At 51.8% G+C, this 21,474-nt stretch overlaps 1 protein-coding gene across 1 annotated transcript in view; it reads right to left on the bottom strand.

The window, feature by feature from the left end:
• The window catches only part of LOC119967477 (kinesin-like protein KIF3C), a 251,449-nt gene that overhangs the window by 38,365 nt on the left and 191,610 nt on the right, over positions 1–21,474 (bottom strand). The window contains 2 exon segments of the mRNA XM_038800062.1: positions 15,655–15,757; positions 19,498–19,614. Coding sequence (XP_038655990.1) covers positions 15,655–15,757; positions 19,498–19,614 — 220 coding nt within the window.

The raw sequence follows: 21,474 nt of genomic DNA, 5'->3' as shown, positions 1-21,474 counted from the left end.
AGATTAGTTAAAGTGGAGCTTCGAGTTACTACAAATCAGTGCATCTGAGCAAGAATACAATTCAGCCACATAACTTAATTTCTGGTTGGTCAAAGAATATTGTACCGTCACAGCTCACTTCACCTAATCTGAGCAGTGTATGTTCAGTTCATAGGCACCTCCTGAAGCTTGCCTTCCCCTGCAGCCTCTCCTCTCTCGTGGTCTAAGATTAATGACAAGTCTATCTCTGATCACTTCCTTGTATTCTTCGCCATCCTCCTCTAAGCCAACTTCCTTCTGCATCCAACTGGAAGAAACTCTCCCTGGTGGTTCATAAATGCTTTCCTGCCTTCAATCCCTCTTATCCTTTAACTCTCCGTTCATAATAAATGCTGCCGATTTTATCTTACACTCCTTAATTTCCACTTTTGGTACCCTACTTCCAAATACTACTTCTACCATCTCTTATTTAAGTAATTTCCTTTAGTGTGATCTCCATATTTGTTCCCTGAAGTCCAAGAGGTGCAATCTGAAGCATCCTCAGTTCACCACTATCCATTGCCCATCCAAGGGCAGATCTAAATTACAATTCCTCTGCCAAAATGGCCCATAACTCGAAGAGCAATCTGGAAGGAAGAGATAACCCTCGGCCTCATTTCACCAGTAACAATCATCTACTTGAACCGTCCCTCATACTCTTATCAACTATTGCAAGGTCCTCATGGATTTCACTGGTGTTCAGTTGCTCCTGCTGCTTTCTCCCTTTCCATTGCCAAGTGAGACAAAATCTCCCTTTTCTGTCCCCAACTCGCAATAGCTTCACTAAAGGATGGAAAGACTAAAGATCATCTTCAGCCCTCAATCACCCCAGTTCCCTGCATGGTCCTGCCTCAGGATGATTTAGACTGTTCACAATTTCAATGTCCTGCACGACCCTGAAATCTGCTTCCAAAACCCGTATCCTGTCACATGAATCACACCGACTGATCACCTAACCCTAACACTTCCCGATGAATAGGTTTCACCCCAGTAGTGAAATCCGTTGGGAGTCTCCCAGTCGGCCTGCTGTCTCTGAGGATCTTCCCAATGTCCCCAACGAGGTTCCCGCCCAGACCCGGCGGGAACAGGAAAATAGTTAATTACATCTGTTTTGAATCTAATTTACGGGCAGGACGCCCAATTCACCTGCCAGCTGGAACCCCCCTGCCCAGCTGGGAATCCTGTTGGTGTAAATTGGTGCAAGTCCTGAGGAACAGGAATCTGGCACCTTGCAGTTCGAGGGGTGGCAAGGGGGTGAGCATCCTCCCTACAATTGCCTCCAGGATACTGAGAGGGGTCCTTCTTGGGAGCTGTAGATCAGAGGGGCTTGTGCTGGAAGGGCTTATGTTGGGGGTCTTTCATGGGATGGGGGTCGTTTAGCTGCTCTTCCTATCTGCAGTCTTTAAACCCTGTCTCTCAGTATCTCAAAAATACAGTTCTCTGATAATAAAGCGAAAGTGTTCCCATCTGCAGCCTTAAACCCTTTAAGCTGTCTGTCAGTATGCCAAGTTCAAAGAACTGTGATATGAAGGTAAAAGTATTTCCTTTATTGTGGTGGAAACTTTTGAAGTGATTTGTTCACAGTAATTTAATTTCCCTTTAACCTTTCTACCTGGTTGTATGCCGGGAAACCTAATAGCTTTGAACTGCATTATTTACATTTAGTTTCATATAGCATTGCCTTTGCAAGCTTTTGATTGACAGGTGCAGGCAGTTTCAAAGTGAAGATTACAGTTCTTTATTTATATAGTTCTAGAGGGGTTCCATTAACTCAGGGGTACTGCTGTTTTTCTTTTTCTTTTTAAATAATTTTTATTGAAATTTTTACAAAATAAAATACAAAATATAAACATCTTAGCTCTATTAACATACACCCGCGGTAACACCCCATGAACAATACCCCCCCCCCCCCCCAGCTTCAAGAGCAACTTCAAACAAAAAGAAAGAACAACAACAAAGAAAAAAAAAACAAACAAGAGAGAGATAGCACCCTCCACAAACCCATGTGCACAGTTCTCCCTCCCCCCAATCCTTACCCCCCCCCCCCCCCCCCCCCCCCCCCGCCAGGAAGTCCAGAAAAGGCTGCCACCGCCTGAAAAACCCTTGTACTGATCCCCTCAGGGCAAATTTCACCCTCTCCAATTTAATGAACCGAGATCCAGGCCTCCACGCTTGGGGGCCTCGCATCCTTCCATTGGAGCAAGATCCTCCGCCAGAACACCGGCCTCTATCGCCTCCTGCACTCCCGGCTCCACTGAAACCCCAAAAATTGCGAGTCCCCAGCCTGGCTCGACCCTGGATCCCACCACCCTCGACACCGTCTTTGCTACCCACTTCCAAAACTCCCCCAATGCTGGGCACGCCCAAAACATATGGGCGTGGTTCGCTGGGCTCCCCGAGCACCTAGCACACCTGTCCTCGCCCCCGAAAAACCTACTCATCCTTGTCCCCGTCATGTGGGCCCTATGCAGCACCTTGAACTGTATGAGGCTAAGCCTCGCACAGGAAGAGGAGGAATTCACTCTCTCCAGCGCATCCGCCCATGTCCCCATCTCAATCTCCTCACCGAGCTCCTCTTCCCATTTACCCTTCAGTTCCTCCACCGAGGCCTCGTCTACCTCCTGCATCACCCGGTATATGTCCGCGATCCTCCCTCCTCCGACCCACACCCCCGAGAGCACCCTATCCCGCACCCCCCGTGGGGGCAGCAAGGGGAACCCCTCCACCTGCTGCCTGGCAAACGCCCTCACCTGGATGTACCTAAACATGTTCCCCAGGGGGAGCCCAAACTTCCCCTCTAACTCCCCCAAGCTCGCGAACCTCCCCTCCACAAACAGGTCCCTCAACCTCCTAACCCCTGCCCTGTGCCAGCCCCGGAATCCGCCATCAATGCTCCCTGGGACGAACCGATGGTTCCCCCGTATCGGGGCCTCCATCGAGCCCCCCATTTCTCCTCTGTGCCGTCTCCATTGCCCCCAAATTTTGAGGTTAGCCGCTACCACCGGGCTCGTGGTATACCTCGTTGGAGGGAGCGGCAATGGCGCCGTTACTAGCGCTTCCAGGCTCGTGCCCACACAAGACGCCGCCTCCATCCTCTTCCACGCTGCTCCCTCCTCGCCCATTACCCACTTACGCACCATCGCTGTGTTGGCCGCCCAGTAGTACCCACAGAGGTTGGGCAACGTCAGCCCCCCCCCTATCCCTGCCTCGTTCCAGGAACACTCTTCGAACCCTTGGAGTCCCATGCGCCCACATAAATCCCGTGATACTGCTGTTGACCCTCCTGAAAAAGGCCTTCGGGATAAAGATGGGGAGGCACTGGAACAAGAACAAAAACCCCGGGAGCACCGTCATCTTGACGGACTGCACCCTCCCCGCCAGTGACAGCGGTAATATATCCCATCTCTTAAACTCCTCCTCCATCTGCTCCACCAATCTTGTAAGGTTGAGCTTGTGCAGGGCCCCCCAGCTCCCCGCCACCTGGACTCCTAGGTACCTGAAACTCTTCCCTGCCTGCTTCAATGGGAGCCTACCAATCCCCTCCTCTTGATCGCCCGGATGCACCACAAACACCTCGCTCTTGCCCAGGTTCAGCTTATACCCCGAGAAACCCCCGAATTCCCCAAGGATCCTCATCACCTTCGGCATCCCCCCCACCGGGTCCACCACATACAGCAACAGGTCGTCCGCGTACAGCGACACTTGATGCTCCCCCCCCACCCCGCACCGTGCCCCTCCAGTTCCCTGACTCCCTCAGTGCCATGGCCAGGGGCTCAATCGCCAACGCGAAGAGCAAGGGGGACAGGGGGCACCCCTGTCTCATCCCCCGATGCAGCCGAAAGTACTCCGACCTCCTCCTATTCGTGGCTACACTTGCCATCGGGGCCTCGTAGAGCAGCCTCACCCACCGAATAAACCCCACCCCAAACCCAAACCTCTCCAACACCTCCCACAAGTACTCCCACTCCACCCTATCGAAGGCCTTCTCCGCGTCCAACGCCACCACTATCTCCGCCTCCCCTTCCACCGCCGGCATCATAATGACATTGAGGAGTCTTCGCACATTTGTGTTCAGCTGCCTTCCCTTCACAAACCCCGTCTGGTCCTCATGTATGACCCCCGGCACACAATCCTCTATTCTAGTGGCCAGGATCTTTGCCAGCAGCTTAGCATCGGCGTTCAGCAGCGAAATCGGCCTATATGATCCCGCTTCAGGATCAAGGAAATCAGCGCCCGCGACATAGTTGGGGGCAAAGCCCCCCCCCCTCCCTTGCCTCGTTAAAGGTCCGGACCAACAGGGGGCCCAACAGGTCCAAATACTTTTTATAGAATTCCGCCGGAAATCCGTCCGGCCCCGGCGCCTTCCCCGTCTGCATGCTCCCTATCTCTTTGACAACCTCCTCCAACTCGATCGGCGCCCCTAGTCCCTCCACCTGCTCCTCTTCCACCCTCGGGAATCGCAACCTGTTCAGGAAGCGCCCCATTCCACCCTCCTCCACCGGGGGCTCAGGCCGGTACAGTTCCCCATAAAAGTCCTGAAGACCCCATTGACCTCTACCCCCCTCCGCACCACCTTCCCAGCGCTATCCCTCACTCCCCCAATCTCCCTGGCCGCGTCTCGCTTCCGGAGCTGGTGCGCCAGCATCCTGCTCGCCTTCTCCCCGTGTTCATACACTGCCCCCTGTGCTTTCCTCCACTGGGCTTCCGCCTTTCTGGTCGTCAGTAGGTCAAATCTGGCCTGAAGGCTACGCCTCTCCCCAGCAATCCCTCCTCTGGGGCCTCCGCATATCTCCTATCCACCTGCACCATCTCCCCTATCAGTCTTTCCCTTTCCCTCTGCTCCCCCCTCTCCCTATGGGTTCAGATGGAGATCAATTCCCCCCTCATCACCGCCTTCAATGCCTCCCAGACCGTCCCCACCCGAACCTCCCCGTTATCATTGGCCTCGAGGTATCTCTCAATACACCCTCGGACCCTCCCGGCCACCTCCTCCTCTGCCAGCAGCCCCACCTCCATGCGCCAGAGCGGGCGCTGGTCTCTCTCCTCCCCCAGTCCGAGGTCCATCCAGTGCGGGGCATGATCCGAAATGGCAATGGCAGAGTATTCAGCATCCTCCACCCTCGACACCAGCCCCCTGCTCAGGACAAAAAAGTCAATCCTCGAGTAGGCCTTATGTACATGGGAGAAAAACGAGTATTCCCTGGCCCTTGGCCTCGCAAACCTCCACGGGTCTACCCCCCCCATCTGGTCCATAAATCCCCTCAGCACCTTAGCCGCCGCCGACCTCCTACCCGTCCGAGACTTGGATCGATCCAATGGGGGATCCAGCACAGTGTTAAAGTCTCCCCCCATGATCAGGCCCCCCACCTCCAGGTCCGGAATGCGGCCCAACATACGCCGCATGAACCCCGCATCGTCCCAATTTGGGGCATAAACATTCACCAACACTACCCGCTCCCCCTGCAGCTTGCCACTCACCATCACGTACCTCCCGCCACTGTCAGCCACCACCTTCAACGCCTCAAACGACACCTTCTTCCCCACCAGGATCGCCACCCCCTTACTCTTCTCGTCCAGCCCTGAGTGGAATACCTGGCCCACCAACCCCTTTCTCAGCCGGACCTGGTCCACCACTCTCAGGTGTGTCTCCTGGAGCATGGCCACATCCGCCTTCAGTCCCTTCAGGTGCGCAACTACTCGGGCCCTTTTGACCGGCCCATTCAGCCCCCTCACATTCCAGGTTATCAGCTGGATCCGAGGGCTCCCTGCCCCCTTCCCCTGCCGATTAGCCATACCCACTCCCTTGCCCACCCCCGGCCAGCGTCCCACGCTCTGCCAGTTTCCCACGGCGGCACCTCCTCCCCTCCAGCACCCCCTGCGTTCTCCAGCTCCTTCCTGACCGTTTCAGCAGCAACCCGGTAACACCCCCCCCCCCCCCCCCCCCCCCAGGCTAGGACCCCTCCTAGCCACGCCCCCCCCTCTACAGCACTCCCGTGTGCCAGCTATCTTCTGCTGACCCCGGCGGCTCCCGCCCTACTTTCGGCTCCTCCCAACGTGGGACTGCCCCTCCTCCATAGTGCCCATCAACCAGTCCACCCTCCCCCGCTCCTGCGCGGGAAAAGAAAACCCCGCCCCCTCCCTCTCCCAGCACGGGGACCCCGCAGAAAGCCCGCGCTTTCGCCCTGCCGGGCCCCGCCTCCTCCAGGGCCACTCCCATTGTCAGTCCCCCCCACCAGCTCCCCAAACATCCCGTTTACCCCTCAGTCCAAACCCGTCCACCCAACTCCTGCTTGAAAACCCATAAAGAAAATACCCATACGACATCACCCCACCCACCCTACAGCCACCCCACATCTTACCCTAAACCCCGCAAATACACATACAGTATAAATAAATACAGTATTCTACAGCATCCCCCAACCGGGGGACCCTCAGTTTGCGTCCAGTTTCTCGGCTTGCATGAAGGCCCACGCCTCTTCCGGGGACTCAAAATAGTGGTGTTGATCCTTGTAGGTGACCCACAGACGTGCCGGCTGCAGCATTCCAAACTTCACCTTCCGTCTGTGGAGCACCGCCTTCGTCCGGTTAAACCCGGCCCTCCGCCTCGCCACTTCCGCACGTCAGTCCTGGAAGATCCGCACCTCCGTGTTCTCCCATTTGCTGCTCCGCTCCTTCTTGGCCCACCGGAGCACACACTCACGATCTACGAACCGGTGGAACCTCACCAACACCGCCCGCGGCGGCTCGTTCGGCTTGGGCCTCCTAGCCAAAATTCTGTGGGCCTCCTCCAACTCCAGGGGCCCCTGGAAGGACCCAGCCCCCATCAGCGAGTTCAGCATCATCACCACATAGGGCGTTAGGTCCGACCCCTCTAGCCCCTTCGTGAGGCCCAGGATCCGTAAATTCTTCCTCCTCGACCGGTTGTCCAACTCCTCGAACCGCTCCTGCCATCTTTTATGGAGAGCCTCGTGCACCTCCACCTTCCCCACCACGGCCACGACCTCGTCCTCCCTCTCGGCGGCCTGCTGCTGCAGGTCCCGGATCGCAGCCCCCTAGGCTATCTGGGTCTCCATCAGTTCCCTGTTGGTTACCTTGATGGACTCCAGCAGCTCCACTTTCAAATCCTGGAAGCAGCGCAGCAGAGTCGTCTGCTGCTCCTGGACCCACTTCTTCAGCTCTTCAAAGCTTTCGCCAGCCGCCATTTTGTCCTTCGGGTCCCGATTTTTTCCAAGAGTTTCTCTCGATTCTCTCCCTGCTCCGCTCCTGGTCTGCACCATGGGACCACTGGGGCGACTCCTGGCCTCTTCCCCCGTCGGGATTTGCCTCCTCAGTTCCGTTGGGGGCCTTTAAAAAAGCCCCAAAGTCCGTTTATTTCGGGAGCCTCCGAACGTGCGGCTCAGCTGGTCATTGCCGCTACCGGAAGTGTACTGCTGTTTTTCTTTTTTTTTTTTTAAATAATTTTTATTGAAAGAGTTTTTCCATACAAACATTTACCCCTACTAATTTTTAAATTATTTACAACACAATCCCTCTAGGCAAATGTCCCTCCCTCGCCCGCCCTCTCGCGCGCACCAGTCCTCCCCCCCCCCCCCCCCCCCCAGGCAACCTTAACAAACAAGGCAGCCTACAGTTTCAGACATGAGCAGCGAGCAGACTTGCCCGTGTTACAGTCGTGCATGTCCCCCCACGACCCTTGCTGCCCCCCCCTCCCCCCCCCCCTCCCTCCCCCCCCCCCTCCCTCCCTCCCCCCCCTCCCCCCCCCCCCCCCCCCCGGGTTGCTGCTGCCACGACCCCGAACGTCTATCTCTGATCTAAAAAGTCAAGGAAAGGTTGCCACCGCCTGGAGAATCCCTGTACCGACCCTCTCAGGGCAAATTTGATCCTTTCTAGCTGAATATAGCTAGCCATATCGTTAATCCAAGTTTCAACGCTTGGAGGCCTCGCGTCCTTCCATTGAATTAATATCCTTCGTCGAGCCACTAGGGATGCAAAGGCCAGTATTCCGGCCTCCCTAGCCTCCTGTACCCCCGGTTCTACCCCGACCCCAAAGATCGCAAGCCCCCATCCTGGTTTGACCCTGGACCCCACCACCTTCGACACCGTCCTTGCCACCCCCTTCCAGTACCCTTCCAGCACCGGACATGCCCAGAACATATGCACATGGTTCGCTGGGCTTCCCAGACATCTGACACACCTGTCCTCACCCCCAAAGAACCGGCTCATCCTTGTCCCCGTCATGTGAGCTCTATGCAGCACCTTAAATTGAATGAGGCTCAGCCTCGCACACGAGGAGGAAGAATTGACCTTCTCCAGTGCATCCGCCCACGTCCCGTCTTCTATCTGCTCTCCCAGCTCCCCTTCCCACTTGGCTTTCAGCTCCTCCCCTGATGCTTCTTCCGCCTCCTGCATTATCTTGTAGATGTCTGATATCTTCCCCCCTCCGACCCAGACCCCCGAGAGCACCCTATCACTCGCCCCCTTACTGGGGAGCAGGGGGAACCCCTCCACCTGCCGTCTAGCAAATGCCTTCACTTGTAAATATCTGAACATGTTTCCCGGGGGGAGCTCAAACTTCTCCTCCAGCCCTCCCAGGCTCGCAAACCTCCCCTCTATAAACAGGTCCTTCAGCTGCCGTATGCCCACCCTGTACCAGCTCTGAAATCCCCCGTCGATGTTCCCCGGGATGAATCTATGGTTCCCTCTTATTGGCGCCGCCAACAGACCTCCCATTTCCCCCCTATGTCGCCTCCACTGCCCCCATATCTTGAGGGTGGCCGCCACCACCGGGCTCGTGGTGTACCTCGTGGGGGGGAGCGGCCATGGTGCCGTTACTAGGGCCCCCAGGCTTGTGTTGCCACAGGACGCCCTCTCCATTCGTTTCCAAGCTGCCCCCTCCCCTTCCATCATCCACTTGCGCACCATTGACACATTTGCCGCCCAGTAGTACCCCGAAAGATTGGGTAGTGCCAGCCCTCCACTGTCCCTACTCCGCTCCAAAAAGACCCTCCTCACCCTTGGGGTGCCATGCGCCCACACGTAGCTCATGATGCTACTCGTCACCTTTTGAAGAAGGCCCTAGGGAGGAAGATGGGCAAGCACTGAAATAAAAACAAGAACCTTGGGAGGACCGTCATTTTGATTGACTGCACCCTCCCCGCCAGCGACAACGGTACCATGTCCCACCTCTTAAATTCCTCCTCCATCTGTTCCACCAGCCTGGAAAAGTTCAACTTGTGGAGGGTCCCCCAGTTCCTTGCCACCTGCACCCCTAAGTACCTAAAGCTCTTTCCTGCTCGCTTGAAGGGGAGTCTCCCAATACCCTCTCCCTGGTCCCCCGGGTGTATCACAAAAACCTCGCTTTTGCCCAAATTTAGTTTGTACCCCGAAAAGTCCCCAAACTCTGCTAATAGTTCCATTATCTCCGGCATTCCCCCTTCTGGGTCTGCCACGTACAGCAGTAGATCATCCGCATACAGCGATACTCGATGTTCCTCCCCTCCCCTAGTCAGTCCTCTCCACCCCCCTGAACCCCTCAGTGCCATCGCCAACGGTTCAATCGCCAGTGCGAAAAGTAGGGGGGATAGGGGACATCCCTGCCTGGTCCCTCGGTGGAGCCCGAAATACTCCGACCTCCTCCCGTTTGTCACTACACTCGCCGTCGGGGCCGAGTAGAGCAGCTTCACCCACTTAATAAAGCCTTCCCCAAACCCAAACCGTTCCAACGTCTCCCACAGGTACTCCCACTCCACCCTATCGAATGCCTTCTCCGCGTCCAGCGCTACCACTATCTCAGCCTCCCCCTCCACTGCCGGCATCATAATTACATTCAGCAATCTCCGCACGTTCGTGTTGAGCTGCCGCCCCTTCACGAACCCCGTCTGGTCCTCATGGATTACCCCTGGCACACAATCCTCTATTCTAGCTGCCAGGATCTTTGCCAGCAACTTGGCATCCACGTTCAGAAGCGAGATAGGCCTGTAGGACCCGCACTGCACGGGGTCTTTATCCCGCTTCAATATCAGGGAGATCAGAGCCTGCGACATTGTCGGGGGCAGAACCCCCCCCTCTCGCGCCTCATTAAAGGCTCGTACCAGTACCGGTCCCACCAAGTCCACATTTTTCTTATAGAATTCCACCGGGAACCCATCTGGCCCCGGCGCCTTCCCCGCCTGCATCTGACCTATTCCCTTGACTAGCTCCTCTAGCCCTATTGGCGCCCCCAGCCCTTCTACCAGCCCCTCCTGGACCCTTGGGAACCTCAATTTGTTTAGGAAGTCCTCCATTCCCCCTCTCCTCGTCGGCGGCTCAGACCGATACAACTCCTTGTAAAAATCCCTGAAGACCCCGTTCACTTCTTGCCCCTTCTGCACTACCTTCCCGCCCCTCTCCTTCACTCCCCCAATCTCCCTAGCCGCATCTCGTTTGCGAAGCTGGTGTGCCAGCATCCTGCTCGCCTTTTCCCCATACTCATAAACCGCGCCCTGTGCCCTTCTCCACTGCGTCTCTGCCTTCCTGGTGGTCAGCAGGTCGAACTTGACCTGCAGGCTGCGCCGTTCTCCCAGCAGCCCCTCCTCTGGTGCCTCCGCATATCTCCTATCCACTTCCAATAGCTCCCCCACCAGCCTCTCCCTCTCCTGCCTCTCCTTTCTTTCTCTGTGCGCCCTTATGGAGATCAGCTCTCCCCTGATCACTGCCTTCAGGGCCTCCCAGACCATCCCCACCTGCACCTCACCCGTGTCATTCAAGTCCAGATAGCTCTCAATGCTCTTCCGGACCCTTTTACACACCTCGTCGTCCGCTAACAGCCCCACATCCAGCCGCCACAGCGGGCGCTGGTCCCGCGCCTCCCCCATTTCCACATCCACCCAATGTGGTGCATGATCAGAGATCGCAATGGCCGAGTACTCAGCTTCCCGTACCCTCGGGATCAGCCCCCTGCTCAACACGAAGAAATCGATTCTGGAGTACACTCTATGGACGTGGGAGAAAAAGGAATACTCCCTCGCCCTCGGCCTACCAAACCTCCATGGGTCTACTCCTCCCATCTGCTCCATGTACCCCCTCAGCACTTCTGCCGCTGCCAGCCTCCTATTGGTCCTTGAGCTCGATCTGTCTAGCCCGGGGTCCAGCACTGTGTTAAAGTCCCCCCCCATGATCAAGCCCCCTGCCTCCAGTCCCGGAATGAGGCCCAATAGGCGCCTCATAAAACCCGCGTCATCCCAGTTCGGGGCATATACGTTGACCATCACCACTTTCTCCCCCTGCAGCTTACCCTTCACCATCACATACCTACCCTCCTTATCCGCCACCACCTCCTCCGCCACGAACGACACCCTCTTTCCCACCAGAATCGCCACCCCCCGGTTCTTTGCGTCCAATCCAGAGTGGAACACCTGTCCCACCCACCCCCTTCTCAGGCGAACCTGGTCCACTACCTTCAAATGGGTCTCCTGTAACATTGCTACATCAGCCTTCAGTCCCTTCAGGTGTGAGAATACCCTTGATCTCTTGACCGGCCCATTCAACCCCCTCACGTTCCAAGTGATCAGCCGGGTCGCGGGACGACCCGCCCCCCTCCCCTGCCGATTAGCCATGTCCTGTTCCCTGCTCGCCCCGGGTCGACCCTCCCCTTCTGACCCGCTCCCCATGGCGATGTCCCCCTCCCCCCACCTCTCCAGTCCTCCACTTCTCGTTTCTGGTCTTTTCAGCAGCAACCCGGTGTCCCTCCCTAACCCCCCTCCCCCCCCAGGCTAGGACCCCTCCTAGCCGCGATGTACCCTCCATTGTACTCCCGTAAGTCAGCTGGTTCACGCTGACCCGGCTGCTCCTGCCACACTCCGACTCCCCCCGGCTCGGGGGGGGGGGGCCTCCCCCCCCTTGCCACTCCTCCCTGGCCCCGCTCCAGCGCGCCACTGCTAGCCACGCCCCGCACTCCTCCCCTCCCCCCTCCTCTGCCCCGCGCGCGGGAAAACAGAGGAAAGCCCGCGCTTTCGCCCTGCCACACCCCACCCCGCCATCTTCAGTTCCACCCCCGTCCCCGTCCATGCCTGTAAAGAACCCCCCCTAGGAGCCCATATCCCCGATCTGCTCTCCCCCCCCGTCCCGCCTCCCCAACTTAACATTATAAATAACAGATAAATAACAAATAACAATGTACTTAACAGTCGCCCTCTACCAAACAGCATAAATAACCATAAATAACCATGAATAACCACAATAACAATAACTAAGGGAAGTTGGCAAAGGGGGAAAAAACATCAGAAGAAAAACCACAGCAAGAGTTCAAAATCCAAACAAAGAATTCAGCTGAAAGTACCCGAGCGGCCAAGGCCGCCAAGTATCCCCTGGGTCTAATTCGAGTCCAGTTTCTCTTCCTGTACAAAGGCCCACGCCTCCTCTGGGGACTCAAAATAGTGGTGTTGGTTCTTGTAGGTGACCCACAAGCGCGCTGGCTGCAGCATTCCGAACCTGATCCGTTTTGCATGTAGCACCGCCTTCGTCCGGTTGTACCGGGCCCGCCGCTTTGCCACCTCCGCACTCCAGTCCTGGTAGACCCTCACCGTCGAATTCTCCCACTTGCTGCTCCTTTCCCTCTTGGCCCACTCCAGCACTCTTTCACGGTCGCTGAGTCGCTGGAACCGCACCAGCACCGCCCTCGGGGGCTCATTTGCTCTTGGCCTCCTAGCCATGACCCTGTAGGCCTCTTCCAGCTCCAGGGGCGAAGGGACGGCCCCTGCCCCCATCAGGGAGCTCAGCATTTCTGCTACATATCCCGGGAGGTCTGACCCCTCCAGGCCTTCTGCCAGGCCCAAGATCCTCAGGTTCTTCCGCCTCATTCGGGTATCCAGCTCCTCAAAACGGCTCTGCCATTTCAGGTGGAGTGCCTCGTGCACCTCTACCTTTCCCACGAGGACCGTGGCCTCCTCCTCCCTCGCAGTCATCTCCTGTTGCAGCTCCCGAATCGACGCCTCTTGGGTCGCCTGGGCTCCCATCAGCCTGGTGGTCGTCGCATTCATTGACTCCAAGAGCTCCATTTTCAGCTCCGTAAAGAAGCGCAGGAGAGCGGCCTGCTGCTCCTCCGCCCATTTCCTCCATTCCTCGGGTGCACCACCGGCCGCCATTTTGGTCTTCTTCCCCCGCTTTTTTTTGGGAGCTGCTGTTGCTCTCTTTACCACCCCACTCCGGGTACCGACCATAAAGTTGGTCTGGTTCTCTTCAGGGAGCCTTCCCCCACCGGGATTTGTCCTTACAGCGCCGTTGGGGCCCTCCAATCGGCCCGAAAACACCTTTGTAGCAGGAGCAGCCAAACGTGCGACTTAGCTGGTCATAGCCGCAACCGGAAGCCTGCTGTTTTTCTAACCGCAGTTCTTAGTAAGAGGTTATGTCTTTGTTCTCAAGAGCTTCCAGGTGTTGGGTGTGGGAGGAGTGTTCGGGGGAAAATGACGGGTGGCTGATGGGGAGTGGACTGGGGACGTGGCTGAATGACGGGACTGAGGGGGAGGGTGTCGTTGCCAGTGATTAGGTTCAGGGGGCATTGGCAGCAATTAGAAGGAGGCTGTAACAGCATTCTGAGATTGGGGCACGCTTTAAAAATAGTGCTCCAATCTCTGAGAAGCGGGACCCGTCAAGAGAGACTAGGTCCCACCCCTCTCAGTCCTGTGGGAACCCTAATGTGCCAATGAATGACACAGAAACCCTGATCCTAGGTTAATTTTTTTCTAAGTGCCATTGAATGGCACATTGGGTTAGTTCCTAGCGTCAACACAAATTAGTCCGGTTTTCCCGCTGGCGGGAGCACAGCCTCCAATCGGGATAATTATGCCCTGCATTTCAGCCACCATGTATGGTCTTCTTCTGTTTCTTTCAAAGCCCCCATTACCTCATAACACTCAAAATAGCACCCACTCCATCCGTGGCGAACATCAATGCATTGTTTTGTCACTTGAATGAATGAGTCTTCAGCAAGAAGATTAATTGTTCACCATCTGGGTTAGCATCGTCTCTCATGTGATGTTGAATCAAATGTTGATTTTCAGATCTGATTGCAGATATTACCTGGCAAGTCACCTGCGGAGGGTTGAGTGAAGGCATTGGCTTGGCGACATGCCTGCCTGTCCTGCAGGGACCACAATCTGCTCTTCTCAAATGCTGAGAGTGCTTAAGAACAAAATCTTCACCATTTGGATATGTCCCGGGTTATGCTTCTCATGTCACAGTGTCCAATTTACAAGCTCTGAGGTTGACTTTCAGAATGTCTTCATATCTGAGTTTGGGATGGTGCGGATTTCCATACTCAGTTGGCTGTAGAATGCTGCCTTTGATAAGTGCGAAGCTGCTATAAAAATACATGGCTGACCCAGAGGTGGAACTGATCTACTTACTTTATGTAATACCATGCCTCACAGCCATACAGAGAACTATTCTGAGCTCAAGGAAGTAGAGTGCTTCCAGTGCAATATCATTCTTGAACCAAATGTAAGATTGTTCCTCTGCCCTATGCCTCATGGCAGAGGTCACATGACTATGGAAAGTCAGAAAGGAGCTTCCTTACATGATTGCATTTCAAAACCGCCTGGTAGTCTTTGTTCTTTGTTTTGAGACAAATTCGATTCACTCTCCACAACCTCTGGTTGAGATTGCCGAATGCTGAGAGTGCTTTTACCAGATGATGGGAAATTTCTACATCCAACGTGATGTGGCTGAAGAGGCTATTCTCAACATACTAACACCAGCACAAGGATATACAGTTCAGGAGATTTGGCTGGTAAATTTGAAGTGTGCCCACCAGGTGAAAACAGATTAGGAGTGTAAAGGAGCCAAGAAGCAGAAGGTTGCCAGCTGGATAAACAGCAGGTACCTATTCTGGGTGTTCAAACCACAAGGGGCTCACCTTTAAAAATGTGAATCTGAATTTCGACATTTCCTGCCAGTATTAGAGTGCACCAAGTATATGCAAGCTCTGAGGCCAAGTGCAGAAGCTTCCTGTGCAGTGTAGTCAGGAACTGAACTGCAGTTTACAGTGCATTTGACAATTCCAGAATAGAAACTAAAACATTTTCATTGATAATACATCAAGCACTGACAACAAAGGTAATCTGGTATGATGTGTAAGTGTCACAGGCACCTTGTCGAGATTGTTTTACACATTACCCACAATGACAAATGGCACACAGGAAGATCAAGGATGCATTAGGTCAACATTAGCAACTTGATTACCTCCTTTGGGTTGGGTGCAAAAGATAAGGTACTCCACAATCAAAGTGCCAGAATATTATGAATAGAATATTTCCTGAAACAATTTGCAGTAAAGCTGTTCTTAACGCATATAATATGGATGACCTATTTCTATTTGATCTTTGTTGAGTTGATAAATATTTTAATCCCTTTGAAGAGCTCCTATTTTGAAAGGCTGTGTGCAATATTAGTATTGGTATGATAACAAATTGATTTTTATGTGCATTTCACGGCAATGGAAACCTCTTAACATACATTGTGAAATAGATTTTCTTTATTCAACAATTATTTTGCAAGTCTTGTTTACCAGCTTCTGGATTGGCATGAAAAAGGCTGTTTTTGTGTGATATTTAATGGCTTCCACAGTCCCGCTAATCTCTTAGCACATGACTTATTACTTACCCGGTATCTGGGATGAATACCCATTGCCATAGCAACTCTAGCATACTGACTGATTGGTCGCTTATAGCCAACTGCAGACATAGATCTTTTCTTCATTTGATGGCTGATAAAAAGAACACAGATCACAGAAGAGTTGAGTAATGGAGGGAAATGACAGTTCTTAAAACTGATCTGAAGCCCTCATCCCCATGCATTTTAATGAAGGATTTTCAACATTAAGCTTTCACAATACAATTTAAACTGTAACAATAACCAACAGATCTTAAATGATAGAATCTTTTCATAAGGCGGACATTAAGGCTGGCCTTTTATATTTTTTAAATATTAACTAAATAAAACTTTATCAATAAACTCTTGAAATGTTACTGTTAAAATGAACAACATCAAAGCTCGTCTAGTTCTGACTAAAGACTTAGCTTATCTGCTCACTCACAGATGCAGAAGGACATTCTGTGGGTTTCCGACATTTGCTGTTTTGGTAACAAAGACCCCACTTATGGCAATCCTGCAATCAAACTCTGGCACAGAAAATTGAGCCAACCCAAAAATTAGCATGCTTCAGGCTTCCATTATTATCGAGCTGGCGAGCTGTAAACACCAAATGGATACCCCCAGGCAGCTTGCCAGAGAAGAGGACTCAAAGGTCGGGCAACTGCAGCCCAAGGAGCAGCCTCAGCGAAGTCCTTGAAAGGGACCAGAAGGGAGGGTAGCAGTGCTGCCAATTTGGGAGGTAGCAATCCAAGATCAGGAAGGGGCTTCTGTTAACGTTAATGGAAATAGAAATTATCAAAATATGTGTGCAAAGGGTTGCTGAGTGGCTATTACCTGTTCCACACTATTACCCAAAGTCAATATTACTGTCAGTAATTGTGAGATGGAGAAGGCTGGATGATGTGAAACACAGAGAGATTTGAGGGCTTAGGTTCATAGACTGAAAAGTATCAAATGGATACGATCATAAAACAAACAGTGGGTTCTACAGCAAAAGATACAGAAAAGTATAGAATGAAAAATAATGGTGAATCAATATAAAATCTTAGTAAAACAGCAGTCAGTGCACTGTGTGTAATTTGAACTCCAAAACAATATGAAGAATATTGAAGCATGCTAATCTCCATAGACATTCTATCCTTCATAAAGATGAGGTCATCCAAAACTCTGATGCCAACATAATCACACGATATGCTCATCGCCCCTGTGTTGTAGACCTACACCGGCTTCTGGTATTCTGCAACATCCTGAATTTAAAATTGTTCATCTTGTTTTTAAATCCCTCCAGGATCCGTCGCTGCTCCCTACCTCTAATCTCCTCCAGCCCCACAACACTAAGTTATCTGAATCCCCCCAATTCTAGCTCCTTAAGCATCCTGAATATTGGGCAGGATTGTCCACATGTTTCCCGGCGGCACGCTGTTCGCTGATGGCATGATTCCCTGCTCCTGCCGCTGTCAATGGAAATTCCCATTGAAGCCACCCCATGCCGCCAGGAAACCCATGGGTGGGGTTGAGCTGCCAGCGTGGCCAGAGAATCTTGCAGCCAGTGACCAGCCGGAGAATTTATGCCAATATTCATTGCACAATTGGCGGTTTTGCCTTTAGCTGCCTAAGCCCTACTTTCCCTATGCCCCTCCAGGGCAGCCACGGACCAAGTCCGCAGCGGCCACGCTAGTTTCCCGACCGGCTGGTGCACATTATTTACATGCCGTAGAGACTTTGGCCGGTCGGGGGTGGAGCATGGCTGAGTGGGGCCCGCTTTTCGGGGGCCCGTAGAATCGGGGAACCGGCGCCGTTCCCGATTTCTTGCGGAAACAGATTCTTCGCTCCCTCGCCGGCTGCGATTTCGGCACGAGGGTGCGGTGAATCCAGCCCTCTATCATTGAAGATGGTCAGATTCTCTATCATTGGAGATGGTCAGATTCTCTATCATTGGAGATGGTCAGATTCTCTATCATTGGAGATGGTCAGATTCTCTATCATTGGAGATGGTCAGATTCTCTATCGTTGGAGATGGTCAGATTCTCTATCATTGGAGATGGTCAGATTCTCTATCGTTGGAGATGGTCAGATTCTCTATCATTGGAGATGGTCAGATTCTCTATCATTGGAGATGGTCAGATTCTCTATTATTGGAGATGGTCAGATTCTCTATTATTGGAGATGGTCAGATTCTCTATTATTGGAGATGGTCAGATTCTCTATTATTGGAGATGGTCAGATTCTCTATTATTGGCGATGGTCAGATTCTCTATCATTGGAGATGGTCAGATTCTCTATCATTGGAGATGTCAGATTCTCTATTATTGGAGATGGTCAGATTCTCTATTATTGGAGATGGTCAGATTCTCTATTATTGGCGATGGTCAGATTCTCTATCATTGGAGATGGTCAGATTCTCTATCATTGGAGATGGTCAGCTCCAGCAGGAAATGTTCCCCTTCAGGAGTGTTACCTGGAAGAATTACCACGAACGCCTTAAAAACTATAGTTACAATTCAGATTTAGGACAACGGTGTTGGACACTCGAATTGTGGCGAGAGAGAGTTATTAGGTTTCTGAAATGAATAAAGATGCCCGACTCTGAGCAAATATAAACCAGAAGATAGAGACAGGAGAACGAGAAGGTCTGAAGAAGTTGCTCCGAGTAAAGCTCACTAATTGTGGATGGAAACACACTGTAAAGATGTGATCAGGGAAAAGGGGTTGGAGCATGTTACAGTTGATGATTTGGTGAGCGAAATCACTCCTAAAAGGAGAGCTCCAGTGCCAGACAGTGTCATCACGGCCTCAGGAGTAGCAATTCTGGCCCTGTACGGTCGTTCAGCCAATCCTGGGGGGTCCCATAGAGCAGCCCCTGGCCGGCGCTGCGCTGACGCCAATAGACATTTTTACTCTGCTTTGTGGTGAATCGCGTCCCGGCGTCGGGTTGGCGTGGCACGATTCGCGTCGGTCGCAGCGATTCTCTGGCCCGGCCCCGGGCTGAGAGAAACCCGCCCAGTACTTTTTGCAGAGGATTCCTTTCTCAGCATGCCAGTCTCTGAGTTTGGGATGACCACATTTAGTTGCCATTTCTGAGCTGTTTCAGAACATGAAGCACACCAATCATCAGAGACTGATTCCAGAGCCTGGATGAAGCTTTAGTTATATTTTCGTGACTTTAAAAAAAAATACATTTATTGTCTTATTTTTGATGTTCCTGAACGTGATTCGCAAGCAGCTTTTCTACACACTTCTGTCTTTTCCTTGATATGTCAAACTTGCTTCAATAAAATGATTTGGAAATGAAAAAAAGATTAAGGACAACGTTTATTATACTCAGTGCTTGGCAATTTGCTTCCTTTTCTTTCTTCGACATTCATTTATTCCAGAACAAGCAAAATACTACATATACTGGAAAGTGAAACAAGAACAGAGAATGCTGGAAAAACTCAGCAGGTCAGGCAGGAGAGAAAGTAGAGTTAATGTTTTGAGTCCGTTTGGCTCTCTGTCAGTCCAAACGTGCTTGGAAATCTAGGTGGGGTTCTCTGGCCACTAATATGTTTCTTGGTGGCAGGAGGCAGCACGGCGTTCGCTGCCGATCTAGTTAGCCGCTCCCGTCGCTGTTAATTGAAATTCCCATTGAAGCCATCCCATGTCATGGGGGTGTGCTGCCGACAGGACCAGAGAATCCCGCCGCAAGCAAAGAGCCGGAGAATTGCGGAGGTTAATTCTGCTTTCTCTCCTTCCAGATGCTGCAGACCTGCTGCGTTTTTCCCGAATGCTCTGTTCTTGTTTCATTTGTTACAGATTTTTTTTAAAGATGAAAAGGATGTTTTCTGCATCTACATTATTTCAAATTACACTCACTTTTCAGCAGGCACTAAAGGCAGGAATTTCCACTGATCCTCCTCACAGTCAAAACACAGCCGGTTCATGATCTTGTTTTTCTCTTCCGGTGGAATAAAATTTTCTATAATCAGGTACCTGAATAAGGCAAAGGCATGAGATGAGCTGAATATCCATCTGAACTTTTCACTCTTGGATTGTACAGCATCAAACCTTGGGATAACTTTTAGCGCATTAATTATGGGATGCAGTAGACGTGGATGACAAAGTACTGATTATGGAGACAAAGGATACGTTACAAATTATTTCAGCAAATATGTCAGCAAAACTTGTAAGACGGATCAAAAATAAATGCCAAAGACAAAGGTAAATCACAAAAAAAGAGGACCCTCAAAAATTGACCTTTGAGTGAACAATATGGATGTTGAGCAAGTCAAAATAATGGTTCACTTCAACAGTTCACTAATATCAGATGGTTGAAGCAGTTAAACAGAGAATAACAATTGTAAAAGAGACGAACGAAAGTGTGTCTGTGCAGTTGCAATATTAAGCTGGTGACAAGAAGTAAAATGCTTAAAGTGTTAAATGTGCTTAACAACGTGACACAGATGTGAAAACTGGACCTTGAATCCTGAAGTAAGAAGAAGACTCCAGGTATTTGTATTATGATGCTACAGATACAGATTGAAAATTAGTTGGAACAAGAAGAATGAGAAGATCCTTGAGCTAGAAGAAAAGAAAGAAGTATGACACACTGTGGGGTACAACATTCAGTAGTCACAAGTAATAGTTGGGGTTGATCTCTAGAAAAGATGGAAATAATAAAGCAAGAGGTAGAATACAAAAATAAAGTAGCTAAATTGCAACTTATGTACTAATCAGTCTGGTCATTTGCCATTTTCCCCGTCCATTCAGACACACTTTACTGCCTATCCTGCTTTTTCTAAAATGTTTCACTTATTTTTATCCACAATCCACGGCGCCGAGGTCCTAGGTTCGATCCTGGCTCTGGGTCACTCACTGTCCATATGGAGTTTCACATTCTCCCTGTGTTTGCGTGGGTTTCGCCCTCACAAGCCAAAAGATATGCAGGGTAGGTGGATTGGCCATGCTAAATTAATTGGAAAAAATTAATTGGGTACTCTAAATTAAAAAAAATAAAGAATTTATTTTTATCCACAATATTCTACTTGTAAATTCATTCTATGTGCTATTAACATTTTGGACAGAGTCTTGTGGAGTTCACATCGGCCTTGACTGCTCTCTTTTTGGGAAGGCTCGCTGCATCTTTTGCCGCTCAAACCAGCAGTGAGCTTTCCCTCAGAATCAAAAACCTTGGGGTTGAAATTCCTCCTGCCAAGATCTGCCAGCCAATCAGAGGCCAGCAGCTCTTCTGTGCTCAGCAGCACCACTGGGGAGGCAGTGGTTGCTGTCGGTACTAAACTCACCCACGTTCTTAGACAGAAATCGCAAACATTGCATGACACAAATGGGGCAGCACGGTAGCACAGTTGCTTCACAGCTCCGGGGTCCCAGGTTTGATTCCCGGGTTGGATCACGTTCTCCCCGTGTCTACTGGGTTTTCTCCGGGTGCTCTGGTTTTTTCCCACAGTCCAAAGATGTGCAGGTTAGGTGGATTGGCTATGCTAAATTGCCCTTAGTGTCCAAAAAAAAGCTTAGGTGGGGCTCTGGGGATACCGGGATAGAATGACGGTGTGGGGAATTGGTGAAGGTATCGGCTTAGGTAAGGTGCTCTTTCCAAAGGTCGGTGCAGACTCGATGGGCCAAATGGCCTCCTTCTGCACTGTAAATTCTATGATCAAAGTCCAAGAGATTTTAACTCAAATGTCTAGGTTTCATCAGTCTCCTTCTTGAACCCACTGTAAATAGGCAGGAGCTACTGGGGCAAAGGGAATGGTCTCAGTCAAAAGGGAAGCTTGAGGCAGAGGACACCCATGTTTCCTTGTGGGGCTTCGAAGAACACCCCTGTTCCTTCTG

Source organism: Scyliorhinus canicula, chromosome 6 (assembly GCF_902713615.1).
Source record: "Scyliorhinus canicula chromosome 6, sScyCan1.1, whole genome shotgun sequence".
Classification (NCBI taxonomy): Eukaryota; Metazoa; Chordata; class Chondrichthyes; order Carcharhiniformes; family Scyliorhinidae; genus Scyliorhinus; species Scyliorhinus canicula.
The sequence above is the reverse complement of the archived record's forward strand: the minus strand, read 5'-3'. Positions and strand labels throughout refer to the sequence as shown.